We start from the raw sequence: 23,470 nt of genomic DNA on the forward strand, positions 1-23,470 counted from the left end.
AGCACTGGGCGGGACAGGGGCAGCCACCCCTCGTTCGCTCCACGTCAGGGGGTTCAGACCTCAGAGCCTTGCCTGCTGCCCTCTCCCCTGTGCAAAGTCTCAGGGCTTTTGTTTCGACTCTTCACAATGTTGGGACCCATGTTAAGTAAGTAAGAGTTAAAAGCGAGGAGTGAATGTCAGTATGTCCCGTAAGTCAAAGGGAGGCCCGGCCCCTGACCCTGGGGGCCGTGGTGATGCTGCCGTCACAATCAACTTGAGCCTTTGGAGCACTTTTCTCTGGGCGGTGGGCCCATAGCTTTCAGCAGGCTTTTCCCGAGGGCGGACGGACACATCTGCTGGTGTCTTCTTCAGATTTTTGTGATCTGTGCATGCAAGTCATCCCAGTACTTCCTCTCTCTTTACTGCTGTTCCGAGATGCAAAAGGGGAAACACACACACACACACACACACACACACACAGAATGGGGGTATCCGGTTCCCCAGGTGGCCCGTGAAATCACAAGGGGCTTTGTGGGAGGGAAGTCAAAGGGTTAAAGTTAGAAAAAATTGATGACAAAGTGTGTGTGGGGGATTATTCAGATTCACCCAATTTTTAAAAAACATGTTCCACATTTGTTTTGTTATTATATCTATATCTGTATCTGTATATCTGTATCTGTATCTATATCTATATATCTCCATATATCTATATCTATCTATACCCATACCCATACCCATACCCATATCTATATCTATATATCTATATTCATATCTCTATATCTATATCTATATCATCTATATCTATATCTATATCATCTATATCTATATCTATACCATCTATATCTATCTATACCCATACCCATACCTATACCTATACCTATATCTATATCTATATCCGTATCTATATCTATATCTATATCTATCCATAGCTATATATCTATATTCGTATATCTATATCTATATCTAATCTATCTAAAACGCTTTTTCCGGAAGCATCTGTGAGTGGGTTGCTTGCGGTGTGTGTGCTGGTGTTGGATGGAGTCCTCCCTGGGTTGTGTGTGTTGCCTTCGTGTTACAATCCGGATTCCTCTTCACAACCCAGCACTATGCCGGGCACCGAGGGCCAGCGTGACAAATACTTGCAGGTGATGTGATGTTGGTTAATCATCAGTCTGTTCACAGCTGGTCCAAGGAGGTGGAAGTTACTTCTAAACTCGCCCAAGACCTTTAGTGAGATGACCGAGGGCTGACTTAGCCAGGGTTTAGAAATGACCTCAAGCCTAAGTCTGCTCGTTTTTTAAGCCGTACACCCCCCGCAAGTCTACTGTTTGGGCTCAGCCTTGGGGCAAGACGTAGGGATTGGACAACCCTGTGTCTCCCCCCTGTGGCCACGTCTGGAATCACACACCCTGGCCCCCTGCTGGTCTTATCCGCTCCAGCTGCTGGGACAATGCGGAAGGAATTGTTTTCTCCAGGTCAGGGCAGCTGGTCAAGGGAAGGCCTGAAACAGGGGAAAGGACCCCCAAACTCCTCCTCAGCTTTGCAGTGCCCCTCCCACCCACCCCTCGGATGACACTGTGCTGAGAAAAAATAAACCCCCCCAAAACCTCAATTTCTCCCCAACCTTGAGTTCCCTTATTTCATACCCAACTCCTCTTCCCCATGTCCGGATTCCCCGCCCGGACTTCCGCTGCCAGGGGAAAGCACAGCCAGCCCGCCCGGGGCTGGGGGAACAGATCTGGGCTCAGACAGGCCGGGTCCCACATGAACTCCCCTCCGCCCACCGGCTCCTTGGAGGCCCTCGCAGGCGTGTCCTCGTCCTCGACCAACAGTGGCCGGGGGCCCTTCCATGCTTTCTCCCTCCCAGGTTCAGAGCAAATGCTTATTTTCTGGAAAATGCTTTAAAACGTTTATCAACACCTATCGACCTATTAGTAGAGGAAAACCTCAAGGGAAAATTCTTGAAGAAATTAACCCTATTAGAAGCAAGCTCTTTTTAAAAAATATATATTTTTATTGATTTCAGAGAGGAAAGGAGAGCTAGAAACATCAATGAGAGAATCATTGATCGGCTGCCTTCTGCAAGTCCCACCCTGGAGATGGAGCCCACAACCTGGGCATGTGCCATGACGGGGAATGGAACCCGTGACCTTCTGAGTCACAGGTCAACGCCCAACCACTGAGCCACAGATACAGATACAGAAACAAGTTCTTTATAAAGGCCCTCGCCACCCCCACCCGCCCTCAGGCTGCCTGTTGCCCCTGAGGCTTCCCCGTGCGGATTCTCACCGCCCGCAAGTTCTTTGTTGCCAACTCTCTGGCTTATCCCTCGTCCCCTCTGCTACAAACCTGGGCCACTGGTGGCGAATGAACCCACAACACGCTTCTGACACCACCCGGGTCCCCCAGGTCAAGGGCAGACCTGCAGGGAGCACAACCAGCCACCCTCTGCTAGTAAACCCAGCAGCGCAGGCTGGCGGAGTGCGGAGTGGGGAGGTCACTGCGATGACCTCACTGTGTATGAAGCCGAGTTTCCCCGTCACAGCCCGACACTAACTGCTTAACAGCCAGAGCAGGACCCTGGCTTCCTCTCGGCACTGAGTGCGGTGGATGGAGTGGGAGGCGAGAGAAGCGAAGGAATGGTGGTTATGGAGGAGCAGGGAGCTTTCATTGACAAGGGTGCCTGACCACCCAGCACTCCATGAAGGAATTCAAGATCAAGGTCACCTGTGGGCTAGCAGCTGGCCAAACGCCTCCTCACTTCCCCAGAAGCGGACAGTCTGAGCCAGTGGTCGGCAGACTCTTTAGTCATCATAGCCAAATATCAAGAGTACTTCTTCAAAATAGACTCGCCCAGGCCGAAAACCGACTTCTGCGCATGGGCCACGAAGTTTCAATCGCACTGTATGGGCGCCCCCACGTGGTATTCTGTGGAAGAGCCACACTCCAGGGCCAAAGAGCCGCATGTGGCTCGCAAGCCGCAGTGTGCTGACCACAGATCTGAGCATTTCACACGTCGGTCAGTCAGTCAGTCGGTGAGAGGGTCAAAGGTAAAACTTGTCAGAGCATCAACCTCATGGGCCGTCAGCTGATCCAAAGGATGTGGATGCCCAGGGTGGGTGAGGAGGGGGGCAAGGAGGCCCCGGGGTCAGCTGGGGGTGGGGGAGGGGACACTCCTGGGCTTCAGTGGTTGTTGGTGGCTTTCCTCTTGGTGGGGCACATGGCTTCTCGCTCAGGCACATGGCTACCCCCATGCAGCCAGCGTCGGGGGTGGAGGAAAAGGCTCAGGGTTGGGGGGAGAGAACAGGGGTCCAGGCAGCAGTCAGGATTCTCCCAGAACCTAGAGAAGGAGGCAGCAGGAGCCCGGAACCTTCTAACCGCAGAACTCCTGCTTTCCCCGGGACTCCAGGCATCGTAGGACAGTGCCCCCAGAGCACCAATGCGGGGTACAGCACAGGCCTATGTCCCAGGTAACAAAGTACCAGGTACACCTGGGAGCTCCCTGCGCAACCAGGCCCGGACGACACGCACACGGCAGGGCGTCCTGCCTTCCCGGGGCTCTGGCTGTGGGAACCGCACCTGCCCCAGCATCTCTCTTCCTGGGGACAGAGCGTTAGGAGGTTGACTTCAGAAGAAACCACTCTCTACCTACAGATGAGAGAGGCAACAAGTCCTCCAAGTTCAAATTCTCTGTTAGAAGCAGCACAGCCTGGTCCGCGATGAGAGAGGCCTGGCCCAGCTGGACCAGGTGTCAGGCATCAGCCTGAGGAGGTCATGGCTCTTCCGTGTCACAGATGGGAAAACTGAGGCCCAGGGAGGTGAAGGGCTGCGTGCGCCAAGCACACGCCACTTGCACCGAGCTGGGATTCTGGACCAGGCTCTGCATGGACACGGCACCTGCCTTGAGCTGCATGCCTTCGCACGGGAGGGGAGCTGGAGCCTTCGCTTGCCCACCACCCAGAGCCACTGGAAGGGCAGTGGGATGGGCATTGCGGAAGCGGGGTGTACACACGTTACACAATGTTACTGCCAACCGTGATGTAAGTTCCCTTCCCTCCCTGCCCGGTGCTGTCCACAGTGCGGTTGGCTCTTTCTGACCTGCTTTTCTCTTTCTGGTGAATTTTAGGTTTAGCACAGCGACTCGATGAGGTCATGTAGGGGTGACACTGAGGGGGAGGAAAGGAGAACGTGCTTGAGCAGCATGGGGTTCAGGCCCGATGACTGCACGTACCTGTTCCCTGAGGTGGGCCCTGGGCCCTGGTGTCGTCTGGCTGGACCAAGCCCCCAAGGGCTTTGGAGGTGGATGGAGTCAGGAGAAGCAGCGGCCCCCCTAGCAGCCCCCTCACCGCTCTGCTTGCCTGTGTTCCACCACCAAATAGTCTGCTGTTGGCATCACATTCTTTGTTCAGAACAGAATTTCTCGACCTTGGCACTATTACATATTTTTAAAAATATGTTTTTATTTTATTTTATTTTTTTTTTTAATATATTTTATTGATTTTTTACAGAGAGGAAGGGAGAGAGACAGAGAGTTAGAAACATCGATGAGAGAGAAACATCGACCAGCTGCCTCCTGCACATCTCCCACTGGGGATGTGCCCGCAACCCAGGTACATGCCCTTGACCGGAATCGAACCCGGGACCCTTCAGTCCGCAGGCCGACGCTCTATCCACTGAGCCAAACCGGTTTCGGCTTTATTTTATTTTTAGAGAGAGAGGAAGGAAGAGGGAGAGAAAGATAGAAACATCAATGATGAGAGAGAATCATTGATTGGCTGCCTCCTGCACGCCCCACACTGGGGATGGAGCCCGCAACCCAGGGAATGTGCCTCCACTGGGAATCGAACCGTGACCTCCTGGCTCATAGGTCGACACTCAACCACTGAGCCACGGGGCCGGGACAGGCTAGACACACGTTTTTATTTCTCTTGGGTATACCCCTGGGAGTATCAGTGCTGGCTCGTGTGGTACCTCAATGTTTGGTTTTCTTCAGCTGTTGACATCTTGGGTAATTGACATTCTGAGGTCATTCTTTGTTGTGGAGAGCTGTAGGGTGTTTAGCAGAATCCGTGACCTCTACCTAGCAGAAGCCACCCCCAAACACACACCAGCTGTGACAATCAAACTTGTCTCAGTGTTGCCAGGTGTCCCCTGTGGGTGTCTTTGGCGTTTTAAGGTAAAGCCAAGTCGTGACATTGGCCCGTTGGGCCTGGAGAACATCCCCTGTGTCTTCCTAAAGGTACATTTGCATGACCTGCTTGCAGAGGTAGCCCCCACTCTCCCACTCGCAGCCACCCTGTTTTCTGACAGTTCCTCATTCTCTTATTTGACATCTATTTGGAAACTGTCTAAGTTCCAGGGGATCTGGCGTCAACAAGATAAGCAGGGTTCCTGCTTCGTAGCTTCCCTCTTCCTCCTTCTGCTCATCATCACCACCACCAGCAAACGTGCAGCGAGGGCTGGAGTGCTCTAGGCATTTTAAATGAAGTCCCTTAGCAGCCCTCAAGCCTAGGGTCTCACTGTTCCCAGGCCCGTGTGGAGGACAGGAGCAGGGACACCACAGGGAAGGTCACAGCAATGCAAGGACCGAATCCACAAGTCCCGATCCCACTCGGGTGCCCTTTGCTCCCCTTGTTTGGGATTGGGTCTGACTCATGTGGTCAACCCCGGGCTTTCTCATGCTGCCAATGGGCCCAGCCTTATCCAATGATGGGCAAGTCCAAGGTTGTTCTTTTTAAATTTTATCGTAGTCTGAAAATGTTTATTTTTGAGTCTAAAGGACTCAAGAGAGTTACCCAGGAGAGGGAAGACTAGAAAAGCCATCCTGATTTTATTTGCAGAAGTTCTCGGTCTTAGCATGACAGCTGATGACTCAAACCTGTCCCTCTGTCCACCCCTCCCCACTCCGCCCCCATCCTGACATCCTGAGAAATGCTCCCGTCCGTGTCCCCAAGCTCTTTCGTGTCTTTATGCTCTCCCTCTGCGGGGGGGGGGGGGGGGGGGGGGGGGGATGGGGAGGTGGGGAGGGGGCTTCTTCCTTTTCCGCCTGGGAGACCCCTGTTGTCCTTCCCAGGGAAATGTGACACCCTCTGTGAAGCCTTGGCCGGTGGTATCTGGTGCCTCACCCCTGTACAGCCCTGGTCTCTGGAGGGGAGGATGGTCTGTGGGCGGGAGCTCTCTGAGTACAGGAGTGACACTTTGTTCATTCTTGCATCCCCAGCACCCAGTCGGTGCCTGGCGCACAGGAGGCACTGGCATGTGTTTGCGTAGGGGTGCGGAGCGTTACCGGATTTCCCTCGACACCTCTCCACTTGGGAACAGGACAGGCCCCTCCACCCCACCCTTCAGCTCCAGGAGGCTGAGAAGGAGCAGGGTTGGGGGGCAGCCTCTGAAGGCCCCTTCTCCAGCTCCTGCTTCTGTGAAATTAACTTTAGTCGTCTATTTGATTTAACCCAACACACTCAAAACATTATTTCAATGATATTGGAGATATTTTAAATTCCTTTTTTCATAAACATTTTCCAACGCCTCGTGTACACGTGACACTTATCACACACTCACTGCAGACCAGCCACAGTGCAGCCGCGCAGTAGCCAGTGTGGCTTGTGGTTACCGTGTGGATCCGGATGCCGGCTACCGGCTCCCACATCTCCAGCCCAGATCTCCTTGGTGTTTCTCTTTCATCCGCCTTCTCGCACCTCCTCCAGCAGTGCCTTACTTTCAAGGTGAGAAGAGGCAATGGTGACGGACATGTTAAAAGAGGAAACAGTGACAGGAGACTTTCAGAGCTGGGCTGAAAGAGCGGTGGTAAACTTGACCAGGAGCTCGATCTTGGTAACGTGATAAACCAATGGCGGGCAAAGTTCTGGTGTAAAAACCATAGAACGCGGCAGTCCCCCACCTCGCACTCCCATTCCTGATTTCGGTCCCAGCTCCCTCCCCTCCGAGGCCCTCATTCTATCTCTTTGTGGTCAAGTCTGTGAGGTGAAGACTCTGCCCGCCTTTCCTGTTTGATGATTAGGGTACGTTAGCGTTGGATTCTTCCTCCCCGGGCCCGTTGAATCAGTGCTCATCTTATCTTTGGGACAGTGATGTCATCTGCTGGGTGGTGGAGACAGGTCCCTGCTGGGGGAAGAGTCTGTAGCTCCAAGATGGAGAGCAGCCCTCAGTTCTCTATTATCCTGGTAATGCCATCGATGGGGGAGGGGTTCCCGTGCTGGGTGGTGTGGGTGGGAGGTCATAGGGCCCACAGCAGGTCCCTACCACCACATGTGTCTACCACCAGAAGACACATCCAAAAGCCCCCCAATCTCTGCATGAACTTGAGAGTCAGGTGTCAGAGGGCACCTGTGCCACCCTTGGCCACTCTGTATGGATGGGCGATCACTAGTGGATGAGCAGTGATGCCCTGAGATTCAGTTAGGCATCTCTATCAGAGGGTCAAACTGGATTCCACCACCACATACAGGCTGGGCCCCAGGCGCGCCTTGTAGAATTTCTGCGTCTTCCTGCTCCCAGGCCTGCACAAGCAATGCCCACCGTTGTTTTGGCTGATGCCATCTGAGGATGCCCCGAGGTTAGGTCCTTTACCATGCACTTCTGAGGGGCGGATGGAGCAGCAGGGTCTTCATTAATCCCCGTGATCATCTCCATTTCACAGAGACAGTGAGGTTTGGGTTTTAAGCCATCCTGTTGGGTGTGACGTCATGTCTCCTTGTTGTTTTAATGCCAACTATGGTTTCTAAGTCGTCTCCAATGGCGGCTGCCACAGGGGAGCCCGTGATCCCCCTTCCCAGCCACAACCTTCCCTTCAGTGATAAAAGGAGGCAGTTGAAATGAGAACAGGCTCTCACATTTCAAGCCGGACTTATAGAAGGAGACAGCAAGAGGCTCTCCTCGTTCATACAACAGTCAATGAGCACCAGAAACAGTGCCTGACCCAGGGAGTACTTTACTCGTTACATTTGTTGAATGAATGCATGCATGCATGAATGAATGAATGAATGGGCAACAAGGATCTGACCTGGCCCCGATCTCATGCTTTCAATGGGAACAGCATCCTCAGTGCTAACTCTCCACAAGGTCACCTTGGAGCGCTCCACTGGACAGCTCTTCACCTGTTGGGAACTAACTCGGACCTCTGCACTCAGGAACCTCCAGTCCTGGCCATGCCGAGCTGGCCCCAGCCAAGGGTGACTCATGAGCCTGGTTGGAGGATGGTAGGAAGTCGTCAGAGGCCTGGTCATGGATGTCAGGTTCCTAAGCTCCGTAAAGGTTTGAGGAAAGGTGACCAGCAAGTGAAGAGCTGGGATGGAGATGACACAGGGCCACAGCTGGTGCCCTTCCAGCAAGGGGACGGGAGAGTAGTGCTCAGAGGGACCCCCAGGCCCCTTCCCCGTTAACCTTCACAGTGTGAGTTTGGGGGAGCCCGGGAAAGCCGCTGGAGCTGCCTCCGGACCCTCATTCTAGGTGGAGACTTGGCTCCCCGACTCAGGGGGGCAGGGGTCTACAGTGGGGGCATCAGCCAACCCAGACGTGAGGGTCCAGGCCAGGCAGACATGCGAGCCATGGAGAGAGAAGCTCCGGAGAATAGGTGAGGGACGTGCTGGAGACATTTCCTTCAGCCTCATTTATTACGAAAACAGCACTCGGGACGCATCCAGCCTCAAGAAGAAAGAAGCCCCCATCCCAGGCCCTGACAAGGGGTCCTTGTCACCGCCCCACGCCCACCAGCTTCCCCCTGTCCTCGTCGAACTTCCTCTGTGGTCACGCAGTGGCTCAGAAGGGCAGGCCCGTGAGGAGGAACTCCTGGGGAAGCGGAAGTCTCCCTTTTCTCTGGAAGGGGCGATCCCCACCAGCTCACTCCGCTTCCCGACCTCCGCTGCGTTTTGGCTGCAGTGGATGCTGACTTCAGCCGCCAGGACCTGATCTACAGCTGCTTAGGAGCCTGAGGGCTCCAGGCTCCTGGATGGAGACACACAGGCTGGAAAAAATGCTATTCCAGCTCTAACTTAGTCAATGTCCCTCTTCCTCCCTACCCCGGACAGTGGGCATGTTAGCCAAGCTTTGCTGGACAGGGGCAGGTCCCAGGGGTGTGTGTGTGTGTGTGTGTTCAGGACAGATAGACAACAGATGTCCACTCCGGTGGATTCTCTCGGGTGACGTTATAAGAGTAACAACCCAACAGCAGTATCTCCAGAGAGATGAGGGAGTTCATTGCACATCAACAGTGTGAAACTGGGGGAAAGCACGGGCACTAGGTTGGCAGCTGCTAGTGGCCCCGCGCCCATTCGGGCCGCTGGGGGCGAGCTGGGCACTGGCTTTGCCTTCAGCGGAGCCGCTGGGTCACCCGAGTCTGGCCGGGTCTTCGGGGGGCAGGGTCCAGGGAAGTATTCGCTGAGGAGGCCTCTGCAGTCGCTGGACTATGGGCCTTGGTCCCCAACAGGGTGGCTCAAAGGTCTGGGTCTGGCTCACACCCTGTCCTTTCCGGGCACCGTGGAGTTCTCAGACCCTTAACCAGGCGTAGGCAGGAGAGGGTTTGTCAGCAGCGGGAGGGGGGAGAGAAGGGACTGCGGCACCCAGTGGGGAGGAAGGCTCCTCTGGGATGGAACCAGGGGATCCCCTGCATCTTCCTGTGCCCGGAGGCCGTGTGAGAGTTTAAAGGGCAACACTCCACAGGGAACCACAGGCTGGGGGCGTGGGGGAAACGGGGACGTGCTGGTCAGGGCACACACCCCCCGTGGGCGAGGAACACATTCGGGGTCCAGTGCACAGCTGGGGCTGCGGGCAGCAGCCTGGGGTGGACACTTCCGATGCGCTGAGCGGGTCAATCTAAATCTTCTCACTCAAGAAACAAGCCAAGAAGACAACTAGGCGAACTGACGGTTGTATCGACCGGATTGTGGTTATTATTTCACGATGTGATGCGCATTAAATCATCCTACTTTGCACTTTTTGTGTTTTGTTTATTTTTTAAAAAATCTTTATTGTTGAAAGTATTACATGTCCCTTTTTTCTCCCATTGGCCCCTTCTAGCCCGCCTGCCCCCGCTCCCTGCCTTCACCACCTTTTGCACTTTTTAAAAACCGCATGTAATGTGTATGTCAGTCACACCTCAATAAGCTGGGCAAAGAAAGAGCCAACGGGACAGATTCCAAACGGCGCCCGAGTGTTTGCCTGGGGCACCTCCCTATGGGACTTCCTCCTCCCGTGCAGAGACGCCCTCGGTGTGAGGACCGGCGACCCATGTGCCTCCCTCTGGGAGGGAGGCGCTTGCAGAGGTTTTAATGGAGCTTATTAAACAGCTTTCCTGCAAAGAGACCCCATCCCCTCCGCTTTATGGCCGCCCTCGCAGGTCTGAGGTAGCTTCTGAGGCTGCAGCCCCAGGGAGACCCAAGCAGCTGTGCTGAGAGCCAGGCTGCGGGAGGAGGACAGAAGGCCAGCCCTGGGCTCTCCGACCCTCCTCAGCCCCGTGAACTCGGAGCAGTGTCCTCCCCAGGCCCAGGGGACGTCCAGTCTCTCAGGCCCCAGACCAGGAACCTCGCAAACTCCCGTCCCTGTGTGTGTATCAGTCAGTGTGCTCATGGAAAGAGCCATCAAAACCCAACCTGATTAGCTAAAGAGAAAGGTTAAAGCCCTAGACTTATATCAGAAGCGCAGGCACAGCGGTGTTGAGCTGGCCTCAGGACCAGCCGGAACCGGGGACTGGCCGTCTCTCCTTCTGGCACATTCCTGTCGCTTCTCTCTGCGCTTCACTCCCCAGCTCTGTGCCGAGATCCTCCCGTGAGGACACGACTGCCCCAACGTGGGCTCCATCCCACAGCTGCTGACCATCAGCCGGACCCGGCTGGGCTGGGCTGGGCCGGGCTGTTTTCTACCCGGAGAAGTGGGAACAGGTGTGTCCCTCCAGGCAGCGCTGACCAGTCAGGAGGGGTCCGAGCCCCGTCCCTGGGCTGTGCCGAGCAGGGACCTGGGGGACCCTCGAAGGAGCGTGCCTCCCAGCCCAGGTCTCCTCTGGAAACGGGGTCCAGCGCCCCAAGTGTCTCTCCTCCATCCGTCCATCTAAGGGGCGGCGTCTCCAGCCAGATCGTAGGCCAGGTTGGTGTGGACGGCCAGGTTGGTGTGGACGGCCAGGTTGGTGTGGACGGGCTGCTCCCACTGCTCCTCGGGGACCCTCGGGGGCCCCTTCAGCCAGAGGATGGCGCCGACCACGACGAGTAAGAGGGGCACCTTCACGAACACCAGGAGCAGGTAGTAGTTCCTGTCACAGAGACAGCGGTCAGCGCCGGCCCTCCAGGCCCCGTCGCCCCCAGGGCCCTGACCCGCCCGCCCAGCCAAGCCTGCGACCCCGGCCCGCTGCCCAGCCTGAAGGCCCCATGAACCTCCTCCGCGGCTCAACCAGGAGGGCTCCTCAGAGGCAACCCCAGCTCTTCGGTTCTGCTCTGCACCAGGCCCAGCTTCCTTCCCCGGAGTCTCCCTCCTGCTCTGAGGCCTGAAGCCTTGGGTCGTGGAGATCCGTGTCTGATCGCCCCTTGGCCCCACCAGGTCACGAGGCTTTTTTTGTCGACAAGCGACCAGGGTGACGATGCTGATGGAGGAGCATTGAGCACAGCGGGGTCTGGTGAGTGCTGGGACGCAGCCATGGTGGGTGAGTGCTGGGACAGGGCCATGGTGGGTGAGGGCTGGGATACAGCCATGGTGGGTGAGTGCTGGGACGCGGCCATGGTGGGTGAGTGCTGGGACAGGGCCATGGTGGGTGAGTGCTGGGACGCGGCCATGGTGGGTGAGTGCTGGGACGCGGCCATGGTGGGTGAGTGCTGGGACAGGGCCATGGTGGGTGAGGGCTGGGACACCGCCATGGTGGGTGAGGGCTGGGACGCGGCCATGGTGGGTGAGTGCTGGGACGCAGCCATGGTGGGTGAGTGCTGGGTCAGGGCCATGGTGGGTGAGTGCTGGGTCAGGGCCATGGTGGGTGAAGGCTGGAACGCAGCCATGGTGGGTGAGGGGACGCGGCCATGGTGGGTGAGGGCTGGGTCAGGGCCATGGTGGGTGAGGGCTGGGACGCGGCCATGGTGGGTGAGGGGTGAGACCGGTGGGGGCGTTGAGCCCTGACGCTGGTTATGATGGGCGACCGCCCAGGGGCAGAGGGGTTCCAGGCTTGGCACCCCACTGGAGAGGCCCCAGGTAGGGGCAGGAGAAGGGGCCCAAGCCACTCACCGGATGCGGGAGCCAGAGGACACCCCTGTGCTGTTGGTGGTCCAGGATGGCCTGTTTTCTAGACACAACAAAGTCAGCCAAGGGTTATTGACCCAGACCGGGGCTGGTGCGTGGCTCACACTGCCCCCCACCCCGCCAGCCCCCACGGTCCCCCTCACCGCCGCCCCCCCATCAGGAAGCGTCCTCTCTAGAGAAGAGGCTTCCCCCATCTGTTGCGCCAGCTGAACCCAACACACAATCATGGCCTCCGTCGCTTGCAGGTGTGGCAAGAAGCAGTAACAGCTACGTGGGCGCAGGCTCTGGGGCTCCTTCTGAGGAGAGCTCATCTCTCCCAGCCCCTCCACGGCCCCTCTAAGGGGGACGGCTGGTTTGGGGGGGAAGCCCTGGGCCTTTTGCTCAAGCAGGGCCTGAGCAGGCTCAGGGACAGACGGTTCTGGAAATGGGGCTCCCAGTTCCAGGGGTGACGAGGGCAGGGAGCACCCCGCAGGCTGGTGAATAAGAGAGTGCATTTCGGTTCAGTAGAGAACTGCGACTACGAGAAAGGACACCTCTTTCTGAGCCTGTGAGACGCTGCAGGCGAGCAGCTGGGTCTGGCTTCCCGAGACCAGCCGGCACCGGCGTTCCTGGTGAACCTTTGAGTCCCAGGCCTGGAAAATTCTGCTCCGTGAGGCCCCACCTTTGGCCTGGTGGGTGGCTCCTGGCTGAGGCCACGGTCGCCTCATGGGCTAGTGCCCGAGACCCCTAAACGCCTTTCTCCCTAAAGCTCTGCATGGGCACACGTCTGCCCACCCAGGTCCCCGCTCATGTGTTAATCGCTTTGTGTCCCCGCAGATCTCGGCTTTCCTCCAGGGCAGCCCGGGGACACTTGGCTTGGTCGATCCTCTCTGGGCCCCACTCCACCCAGCGGCAGCCCCTGTCTTTCTCGGGCCCCAGCCCGAGTTTCTCTCACTTCCCTCCCCATCTGTCTGTCTGTGTGTCTGCCTTTCGCTCGCTCACATGCACGGGTTCCCAGGAACTGGGCCATTCCCCTTCTGCCCCTGGAAGGAGGGGTAGCCCGAGCACCAGGGCCTCGGAGTAGCGATGAGCAAGTTCTCACCTGGGCCAACAACGATCACTTGAATTCGTGTCCCACGGTCCGTGCCAAACCTCTTGATCCCGCACCAGTAGGTGCCCTGGTCGTCGCGCCTGAGGCCCCTCATGGTCACCGAGATCACGCGGTCTCTCTGGTTGTCGCTGATGGACAGCCGGGGTCCATGCACTGTTCGCTGCGATGATGTGGTTTGAATGAGGATCTGGCAATCATTCCAGTCTGCTCCCCGGCACCACCACTTCCTGTTGGTCTCCCACCCTTGCTTATAGCGACACTCCACGGTCAGCGAGCCCCCCTCAAGGCCTCTTGTCACCTTTGGGCCTTGGATGGAGAAACAGCCTAGAAAACAGAATCCCAGGATGTAGATACTGCCCCTCTTCCCCTCCTCCCCCCCAACCAGGCCTGACCTGGGCTCAGAGGGCTCCAGGCTGATGCCCAGGCCCGAGACCAGTGATGGCGAACCTTTTGAGCTCGGCGTGTCAGCATTTTGAAAAACCCTAACTTAACTCTGGTGCCGTGTCACAAATAGAAATGTTTTGATATTTGCAACCATAGTAAAACAAAGACTTATTTTTTGATATTTATTTTATATATTTAAATGCCATTTAACAAAGAAAAATCAACCCAAAAAATGAGTTTGTGTGTCACCTCTGACACACGTGTCATAGGTTCGCCATCACTGCCCTAGACCAGCATCCGCGGCCTTCCCGCCACCCCTTAGCTGGCCCCTCGCATCTACCTTCTCCCCCATCCAGCTTCCCCATGGGCTCCCCCAGCAGCAGTGCTTGGCCTCTTTGGTTCTCATCTCCTAGGGGTGCTCACTCTGACCTCTGACCCATCCCTAACCGTCCTCGCAATGCCGTTCTCGCCTGATCTCTGACTACAGTCTCAGAGGCCTCACCGGTTTCCCTCCCTCTCTCTACATCAGCATCATCAGTGGTTGCAGGTAAATACTGAACAGCCAGCCCCCTGGGGGAGAAATCTCCGGTTTGTAGCACTTTCCAGTTTCTGTGGTGGCTGGTCAGTGCTGGGGCTGGACACAGAGTTGGGAAGAGCTGTTCGGAGCCGGTCCTTGTTCACCAGAGGTGGTGGTGGGGGACGCAGGTGCTCATCTGGTGCGTGATCGTGGTGGTAGCACCTGCAGAAGGTCTCCCCCTCCTGCTGCTCCCCTCCTCCAACCTCCTCTGCATATGGCTGTCGGAGTCACGCCCTGAAACTGCCCCTACCTAGTCCTCATCTGCAACTGTCAGCATGGGAACCTCCTTCAGGAAAAGCAGCCCATGTGCCCAGCGGTAGGCAGATGGATTGAAAGGATGCGGGTCATAGACACGGTGGGATCACTCAGCCATGCCCCACAGTCTCAGAACGATTTCAAACGCTGGAGCTCGGCACTCGTCTTCCTGCAGCCTGGGTCCCAGGTCTCTGCCCAGCGCCACTCCCTGCGCCTCCTGCTCTCCCCTGTGACCCACCCTGCGCCCGCCCCCCCCCCCCCTCCCCCGCCTACCCCCGATTCTGCCCTGACCTCCCAGGCAGCTGGGTCATTGCTCCGGTCCTTCTTCCCCCTGGAAACCTTGTCTAACCCCTGCCCGTCATCCTTGGCGACGCCTTCTTTGCAAAGCCTCAGTCCCCTTCCCAACCAGATCTGCTTCCTCCCATCGCTCCCGTGGCCTTTCCTGGAAGCTGAGCGCCAGTCGGTGGGACTTGATCATCTCTGTCTGTCTCCCCTGGTGGGCTGCTCCGTCCGAAGGTCAGGGGTCTGTTGTTTGGTTCGCTCTCTCTTCCCACCCCAGTCCCTCCCTGTGTCATGCACTGATTCAGGACCCTCACAGATACCAATCCAGTTTATGATTGTTTTTGAAAAGATCTTGGACAGAGTCGTTTTGATTCTAAGATTAATTTCCACCTCACTGGGCAGCAAAGCTAAGGAGGCTGATTGCAGTGTCAGTGTGACAGTAAATGCGGGAACCAGACTCGGATTGGAGATGTGGCCAATGTAAGCCACTCACAGCCGGACTGGGCTCATGTTTTTAAAAACACGTGGGAAGTTTCATAAACGCAGCTTCTGGTGGGTGGGAGGACTCGTCAGGTCTGCGTGAACTCTCGCGTGTCCGGAGGGAGAGAGGACAGGAGAGCCGTCAGCCAGGAGCAGGGCGCTGGGGAACAGGGCTGGCGGGTTTCAAGGCACCTGATCGTGTGTTTCAATTGTTCATTTTTGTGAATCTGAGATGGAAACTCCCTCCTGTGTCCATCGCTCGGGAAAATTTGCTCCCTGCGCCAAATCCTCGTGTCAACAGTCTTGTCCCGACACTGAGAAATGGCTGAGCTCGTGGCCGGGCCGGTAGCAGGTGACAAACGACACCCAAAGCAAGGCAAAGGCAGCCACTGGGAGCTCCGCGCAGAGACGCCCACGGAGCGTGGGGTGCGCGACGGCGTGGCTGCTTGTCTTGTGGCCACTCTTGGGCAAGGCGTCTCAGCTGACATTCCGAGCGGCCCTGCCAGCCCACGCGCTGAAGTCACTTCTGGGGCACAGGTCCCCGCGCCTGGCCTTCTGGCCCCACTTCCCTCCCTGGGAGAAGGGGGTCTGGGTTTCCGCCTGCAGACACTTAGCACCGCCTCTACCCAGCGCCCTGCCTTCCCCTCGGGGCTGTCGGGGGCTTATGCAACCGAGCAGATAAGACAGCGTCTTAGCAGAAGTTGGGTTGCTCTGACCTCATCCACTTTCCCCTCCTGTATTTCCGAGGTAGCCCCCCGTGGCCAGTGGCAGTCTGTAGGTGAGAACTCGGGGGGCAGCTTTTCTTTCATCCTTGCCTAACGGCACCCCCTTTCCAAGGTAACTCGCAGTCCCGTCCCCAAGCCACGGGTCAGCCATGGTGGGTCTCGGCCTTCGTCTGGGGGAGAAGTGTTTGTGTGGGAGGGCGCGTATGAGGGAGACTGCGTGGTCTGTGTGTGACTGTGCATGTGTGAGCGCATGTGTTCCGGTGTCCCCTGAGCACGCCTCCATCATGCCTTACCGTGTCCTGCCACTGTTATTGTTCGTCTGTGTGCCTCCCTGACTGAGTCCTCTGGGGTCCCCTCTTTAACGACCAGTCCTATGTCTTTTCCCTTCGCGTCCTCAGGGTCTGATGCCTGCCTGGCACGAAGCAGGACCCTGGTGCGCTTTAGCTCAATGAATGAACAAAGCCACCTCTCGTTTTCCCAGATATGACGCCCCCTCCCCCTCCCGTGGTACCTGGGACAGCTGCTCTCTGCGCCCCGTCCTGCCCCTGCAGTTCTAAGTTCCCGAGGCCCCAGCTGCACTCACCTAGGAGGCTGAGAAGGAGTAGAGCTGGGGGCAGCCACATGGTCCTGCTCCCCGGCTCCGCGGCCCTGCGACCTCCACCGGCGAGTGCGCGATGCCAGCTGGACCCGGAGCTCTGCCTGGGCCCCGTTTGCACCTTCTGCCTGTCCAGACCGCCTTTGAGTTTCTCTGATGCGTTCACTTCCCTTTATAGAGCATTTCCTGCTTTTCGTTATTCAGCAAAAGGAATGTTGCTTCTTAGTAAGTCTGTCTCAAACGACACTAGAGTCCCCACTAGGTAGGAAAGAGGAAGCCAGGCGCTGTGCAGGGTGAGCAGGGCGCGGGGAGGTATGTCTGCAGGAGGGTCAAGGAGGGGGCATCTGGCCCATCGGGCCCCGGGTTCCAGGGGTACATGCCAACTCCAGAAATGGCTCTTCCCAGCAGCAGGGCTCCCCCCCCCCCCCCACCATCACGCCAGGAGTGAGGTGAGCATGCGGGCATCCTGGAGATGCACTTGTTCAGGGGGTACAGCCAGGTGCGTAAGTGCGGGCGGGATGGGAGCAATGGGGAGATGCTGGTCAAAGGGCACCGACTTCCAGTTATAAGCTAAGCTCCGGGGATCTGACGTGCAGCCAGGGGACTGGAGTGACTAACACTATGTTATAGACTTGAGAGTCGCTAAGAGAACAGAGCTTCAATGTTTTCACCACAAAAAAGAAAGAAAGAAAGAAAGAAAGAAAGAAAGAAAGAAAGAAAGAGCAATTCTGTGATGTGATGGAGATGTTAGCTCACCCTATAGTGCTCATCATTTTGCATTTACAATCAATAACTGTTTTAAATAAAAATAGTGTACACTTAAAATTACACAGTGCTATTGGTCAGTTATATCTAAGTAAAGCTGGAAAAAATAAAGTAACCTAGGGGACTGTTAAAAATATATGTAGAGCCCTAGCCGGTTTGGCTCAGTGGATAGAGCATCAGCCTGAGGACTGAAGGGTCCCAGGTTTGATTCTGGTCAAGGGCATATGCCTGGGTTTCAGACCCAATCTCTAGTAGGGGGTGTGCATGAGGCAGCCAATCAATGATTCTCTCTCATCGTTGATGTTTCTATCTCTCTCTCTCGCTCTCCCTTCCTCTCTAAAATCAATAAAAATATATTTAAACTAGAGGCCCTGTGCACAAAATTCGTGCAGGGGGGGGGGTCGCCTCAATCCAGCCTGCACCCTCTCCAATCTGGAACCCCTCAGGGGACATCCCTCTCACAATCCTGGACCGCTGGCTCCTAATAGCTCACCTGCCTGCCTGCCTGGTTGCCCCTAACTGCCCCCCCTGCTGGCCTGGTCACCCCCAACTGCCCCCCCCCACCAGCCTTGTCGCCCCTCATGGCCCCCCTGCCAGCCTGGTCACCCCACGCAGCCTGCTGTTCAGTTGTTTGGTCATCCTCACTAGCCCCCTGCAGGGCTGAGGGGACTGGGCGCCGCCATCTTGTGGCTATGGATGCCATCATCGTTGAGGGAGTGGCAGTCAATTAGCATATTCCCTCCTTATTGGCTGTGGGCGCTGCCATCTTTGCAATGGTGTGAGGGTCAATTAGCATATTTCCTCTTTATTAGATAGGATATCTTCTTATATAATAAAAGGTTAATATGCAAATCGACTGAACGGCAGAACCACTGGTCACTATGATGCACACTGACCACCAGCTCAACACAGGAGTTGCCCCCTGGTGGTGAGTGTGCTCCCACAGGGGGAGCGTCGCTCAGCCAGAAGCGGGGCTCACAGATGGCAAGCACAGCGGTGGTGGCAGGAGCCTCTCCTACCTCTGTGGCAGTGCTAAGGATGTCCAACTGGTGGCTTAGGCCCATGGGGAGCGGGCCTAAGCCATCAGTCAGACATCCCCTGAGGGCTTTCAGACTGCAAGAGAGTGCAGGCTGGGCTGAGGGACCCCGCCCCCGAGTGCACAAATTTCATTCACCAGGCCTCTAGTATATATATGTATATATATATATATAGAGAGAGAGAGAGAGAGAGAGAGAGAGAGAGAGAGAAAATAAGGAGATGATGAATGTAAACTCAGAGCTGGTTCCCTCGATGAGATGCTTAGGGCTACAGTAGTATTCATGGTGTTTGTTATGTAAGCTACAAGGTGGGCACACGAGTGGCTTAATGAGTATGCATTTATTAGGTATCTTTTGTGTGTATCTGATACATTGAAAGAAAAAACTCTCTAATAGGTTCACAGAATATTCCGACAGAATCTTGGACAATGACACTGGATTGATTGGTCAGAAGGTCCTTCCCTTCCACAGCGAGGCTGTGCTCTGGGGCGGGGCATCGACAGAGTAGGTGTCACTGGTTCTCAGAGCAGGGCTGACTCTGCCTCCCCCCAGAGCTCCGCTGAGGCCAGTTCACCCACAGGACGGCACCGAGCATGCTCAGGAGCAGGGGCACCTTCAGGAAGACCAGAAGCAGGAAGTGCACACTGCTGAACAGGGACCTATGGGGGACACGGTGGTGGGGATGCACAGTGAGCCACATCGTCACCACCCCCCACCCCCCCCCATCTAGAGGAGAATCCACCAGGTGTCAAAGTCCTGGGATGCGGGCCCCTTACCGAGGGTGTTGGCTGGCATCAGGAGTCTCCTGGCTGGTCACACTGGGCCCGGTGGTCGCTGGCAGGGAGGAGGGAGGGTCCAGGGTGCTTGGAGGGTCCAGGGTGCTTGGAGGACCAAGGGTGCTTGTAGATCCCAAGGTGCTTGGAGGACCCAGGGTGCTTGGAGAACCCAGGGTGCTTGGAGAACCCAGGGTGCTTGGAGGATCCAGGGTGCTTGGAGAACCCAGGGTGCTTGGAGGATCCAGGGTGCTTGGAGGACCAAGGGTGCTTGGAGGACCAAGGGTGCTTGGAGGACCAAGAGTGCTTGTAGATCCCAAGGTGCTTGGAGGACCAAGAGTGCTTGTAGATCCCAAGGTGCTTGGAGGACCCAGGGTGCTTGGAGGATCCAGGGTGCTTGTGACAGTCTTCAGGGTGGGGGCTGAGAAAGAAGCACAAGTCATGCCCCGGGTCTTCCACTCTGTCAGCTGTGTGGCTCTGACACAAGGTCAAGGTCACTGAGGCCATCCCCTCCATGGCCACAGGCAGGCCAGACCTGGGCCCCCTCCCCGGGCCCCTCTCCAGGAACTCCGTGGCCTGGTGGGCACCTTCGGAAGCAGAGTCGTCCTGCTCAGCAGAGGATCTGACTGTGGGAAGAGCACCTGCTCCGGCCACACCCCCAACACAGCCACCCCTTCTCCCCCTTGTCCCGCCAGCAGGGGGCGGGGTGACACTTATTCTGTAGCCTTGACTAGAGTGATGGGTGGCCAGGGCCCTCAGGCGTGGAATGCTTAGAGTGAGACCCAGGAAACAGACGTGCCTCAGGGTCTGTACTGTATGGCGGGACCCGCAGTCCTTTAGACACTCACTGGTCTGAATGCTGGAGTCTCCAAAATTCCTTTGTTGAAAGCCCCAGGCCCAGTGGGTGGTTTTAGGAGGCCAGGCATTTGGAGGTGGTCAGGGCATGAGGGTGGAGCCCTCCTCCATGGGATTAGTGCCCAGATGAGGGAGGCCCCTCACACCTGAGGATACAACAAAAGTCTGCACCCAGAGGAGGGCCTCCCCCACCTGCCGGCCTCCTGATCTCGGGCTTCCAGCTGTGTCTAAGCTACCAGCCCCCACACTGTCAGTCAGACCTTTGGCCCACTGGGCAGTCCTCTCTGGGGGAAGAAATGAGCAGAAAGAAAGATCTAGAGCAGGGGTGGTGACCTTTTCCTGCCAAGGGCCATTTGGAGATTTATAACATCATTCGAAGGCCCACTAAATCATCAACTTAAACATTAGCCTGTTCTGTTTGGCCAGGCATTTCATTCACTCACCCCTAATGCACTGGCAGGGCCAGACCCAATGATTTCCTGGGTCTTATACGGCCCTCGGGCCGGACGTTCCCCACCCCTGATCTAGAGAGACCCACACCAGGTGGACCCCATAGAACGTGGCCTGTCCGGAAGGCTCATGGACAAGCCCCTCACCCTTCCCCGGCCAGAGGTTCTGGGATTTCCAGTTTCTCTTAAATAGCAAGACACAAAGGCCAGTGAGGGAATCTCCCACGTGAGAGTGAGAAACTGAGAACTACAAGGAGGAAGTGAGGAGCCAGAGCCACCGTCAGCAGGAAGGTGATCTTCACTGGGCTCTCAGGCAACAAGGGCAGCGACCAGTGGAGAGAATTGTGCAGAGAGCAGGCAGGGAGCTGGGGCCATAGCACCTGAGAGGCCATGATCACCTTTCCCCTCCTTCCTGAGGGAGGTATTTTCAGGGGCTCCTCTGGGTTCCCCCCTGTGGCTACAAGGCATCAGAGAAAAACGGGGAGGGACGGGGTCAGCCTGAAGGGAAGGGAGGCCCCAGAACATCACAGGGGCCCCACACAGGGACCTGGGGCTCCTCTGGGCCCGTCTCATGGCAGCTGCAGGCCCCCAGGACCACGGCTGTGAGGGTGATGCCTCAGGAGCCATCCTGGCCTGAGACTCTGTCAGGGCCTGGGCCCCGAAGGGGTCTGGAACAGACTCTGTGTGTGTGTGTGTGTATGTGTGTGCAGGGCACACCTGTGCCCAGATAACACCCACACACGCTGTGTCCTGATCACTGACCCCCACTTCACCCAGCTCTTCAATTCCATGTCTGTCCTGACCAGCGGGTGACCAGGTACAGGTCAGGCAGCCTGGAGCTGGGGCGAGGGGAGGGTGTGTGTGTGACTCACCTGGGGACACAGACACCTCAACCGTGAAGGTGAGGTCTATCAGTCCTTCTGTCCATGGTCTATGGATCCCACACCTGTATGTGCCTCCATCGCCCTCTGTGAGGCTCTCCAAGGTCACTGTCAAGGTGAGGGTTGCTGGATCGTCCCTGATGGACACACGGCCGCGCCTCACTTCTCTCTCTGACTTTGTGGTCTCCACAATCTTCGTCCTCAGCGATGCCAAACATGGGCTTTTGCACCAGTATTTGTTATTTTCCTTGAACTCCTTCTCGTACCGACACTGCACGCTCAGCGATCCCCCCATGGTGCCTGTCACCCGCCTGGGGCCGCTCAGAGACAAACAGCCTGGAAGACACAGCCCGTCGCAGGATCTTACCAGATGGGCCAGGGGCAGGGGCACCCTGTGGCGCAGGTCCCTCAATAGCCCTCAGGGTGTGGAGGCCATGCCTTTCATCAGACCAGGCGAGGGGACCAGGGGTGATCGCTCCCTCCTCTCAGTGGTGACACAAGGAGAGGGTGTCCATGGAGACAAGAAGGGCCACGATGGGAAAAAGGGAGTGTGTGCAGGTGTGTGTGTGTGTGTGTGTGTGTGTGTGTAAGTGTGTGTGATGCACCAAGACCTCATCTCTGATTATTTTTTAATCACTTAAGGATATTTTTCCATTGCTTTTTAGAGCGAGTGGAAGGGAGGAATGGAGGCAGAGCAAGAGAGAAACATTGATTCCATGAGCCCAGGTACATGCCTTTGACCCAGAATCGAACCTGCATCGGGCTGACGCTCTAACCCAGTGGTTCTCAACCTTCTGGCCCTTTAAATACAGTTCCTCATGTTCTGACCCAACCATAAAATTATTTTTGTTGCTACTTCATAACTGTAATGTTGCTACTCTTATGAATCGTAATGTAAATATCTGATATGCAGGATGGTCTTAGGTGACCCCTGCGAAAGGGTCATTCGACCGCCAAAGGGGTTGCGACCCACAGGTTGAGAACCTCGGCTCTAACCACTGAGCCCTCAGCCAGGGCCCACCTCCCTGGTTATGACAATAAGGTGAGGAGCACAGGCCCCGTCTCCCCAGAGCAGCTCTGCGGGCGCAGTGGGTGAGACTCACCTGCTTTGTGCACTGAAGCCTTGTGATTGCTGCGGAGGCAGGTGTTGGCGGCTCCCAGAAGCTTCTCCCCTTGCTCTCCCCCATGTCCTCCTCCCTCCTGCTGGGCTGCTCCTCCCCCTTTACCCCCTCCCCCTCCCAGTCTTTCCTCATTCCCACTGGGGGTCCAGCTCCCCACGCAGCCCAGCCCCACTCACCTGGGACCTGGAGAAGGAGCAGAGCTGAAAGCAGCCACGTGGCCCCACTCCTCGGGGTCATGTCTCCGCACAGACACAGCCTGCAGCAGCGCCAGGTCCTATGGGTGGACAGGGTCAAGCCTCCTCGCTGAGGTTCGATTCCCCTGTGCCCACTTCCGCTTTTCTGGGCCTCTCTGCTTCCGTGTCCAGCCCAGATTTGAGTCCGATGCTGGATGGTCAGGGTGCAGGAAGCTTAGGGTCAGGAGCTGCACAGGCTGCTGCAGACCCCCGGCTCTCGGCGCCCTGGGCTTCTGCTCTCAACCCCAATGACAGGACAGGGCCCGTGGCCTCAGAGAGGCTGCTGCCCCTTCTCAGAGCACATGGCTGCTCCTCTGAGGGCCACACGTCTCCGCACAGCAGAGCCGCTGGGACGGTTCCTCCTTGGTGGTGTCCCCACCCTCTGCCATATGTCACTTCCTTGTAGTCAAGAATCATAGTCCTGGGCTGAAGGCCACACCTTTTCATCCTCTCCGCCTTGGTGGTGACCACAGAGGTGTTCTGACCCCCAACATGTAGCTGCAGGCACCCACGGGAGCTCTGACCCTGTGGCCCCCAACTCTTCTACGACCTCAGATGCCTTCAAAGGTGCCATCTTGGTTGTGGGGTCCCATCCAAGGCTGAGTCCTCTCTCCTGTGGGTTCCCTGTTCGCAAACCCTCTAAGGCAGCAGGTCTCAACCTGTGGGTCGCGACCACTTTGGCCGTCGTACGACCCTTTCACAGGGGTCGCCTAAGACCATCCTGCATATCAGATGTTTACATTATGATTCATAACAGT

At 56.6% G+C, this 23,470-nt stretch overlaps 2 protein-coding genes across 2 annotated transcripts; both read right to left on the minus strand.

Annotated features, from left to right (window-relative positions):
• Positions 1 to 10,930: 10,930 nt before the first annotated feature.
• Positions 10,931 to 16,626, minus strand: CD300LB (CD300 molecule like family member b). The gene is made up of 4 exons (XM_070393578.1): positions 16,587 to 16,626; positions 13,292 to 13,624; positions 12,196 to 12,253; positions 10,931 to 11,239 (listed from the first exon to the last, which is right to left on the minus strand). Exons 1-4 carry the CDS (start codon positions 16,624 to 16,626, stop codon positions 11,041 to 11,043), a joined length of 630 nt encoding a protein of 209 aa, XP_070249679.1. The 3' UTR covers positions 10,931 to 11,040.
• Positions 16,627 to 18,721: 2,095 nt separating this feature from the next.
• Positions 18,722 to 23,033, minus strand: LOC138993993 (CMRF35-like molecule 6). Its single transcript, XM_070393564.1, has 4 exons — positions 22,656 to 23,033; positions 21,350 to 21,694; positions 19,177 to 19,594; positions 18,722 to 19,059 (listed from the first exon to the last, which is right to left on the minus strand). Exons 1-4 carry the CDS (start codon positions 22,714 to 22,716, stop codon positions 18,912 to 18,914), a joined length of 972 nt encoding a protein of 323 aa, XP_070249665.1. The 5' UTR covers positions 22,717 to 23,033; the 3' UTR covers positions 18,722 to 18,911.
• Positions 23,034 to 23,470: the final 437 nt, after the last annotated feature.

Source organism: Myotis yumanensis, unplaced genomic scaffold, assembly GCF_028538775.1.
Source record: "Myotis yumanensis isolate MYYU_CA2020_CCGP unplaced genomic scaffold, mMyoYum1.0.hap1 SCAF_16, whole genome shotgun sequence".
NCBI classification, from domain to species: domain Eukaryota; kingdom Metazoa; phylum Chordata; class Mammalia; order Chiroptera; family Vespertilionidae; genus Myotis; species Myotis yumanensis.

Coding starts and splice junctions, on each gene's coding strand:
- CD300LB (XM_070393578.1), bottom strand. CDS start 16,626: ATGTGGCTGCCCCCAGCTCTACTCCTTCTCAGCCTCCTAG. Junction 13,625..16,586: donor ACTCCTTCTCAGCCTCCTAG/GTGAGTGCAGCT, acceptor TCTGTTTTCTAG/GCTGTTTCTCCATCCAAGGC. Junction 12,254..13,291: donor AGTGATCGTTGTTGGCCCAG/GTGAGAACTTGC, acceptor TGTTGTGTCTAG/AAAACAGGCCATCCTGGACC.
- LOC138993993 (XM_070393564.1), bottom strand. CDS start 22,716: ATGACCCCGAGGAGTGGGGCCACGTGGCTGCTTTCAGCTCTGCTCCTT. Junction 21,695..22,655: donor GCTCCTTCTCCAGGTCCCAG/GTGAGTGGGGCT, acceptor TGTGTCTTCCAG/GCTGTTTGTCTCTGAGCGGC. Junction 19,595..21,349: donor TGAGGTGTCTGTGTCCCCAG/GTGAGTCACACA, acceptor CTTCTTTCTCAG/CCCCCACCCTGAAGACTGTC.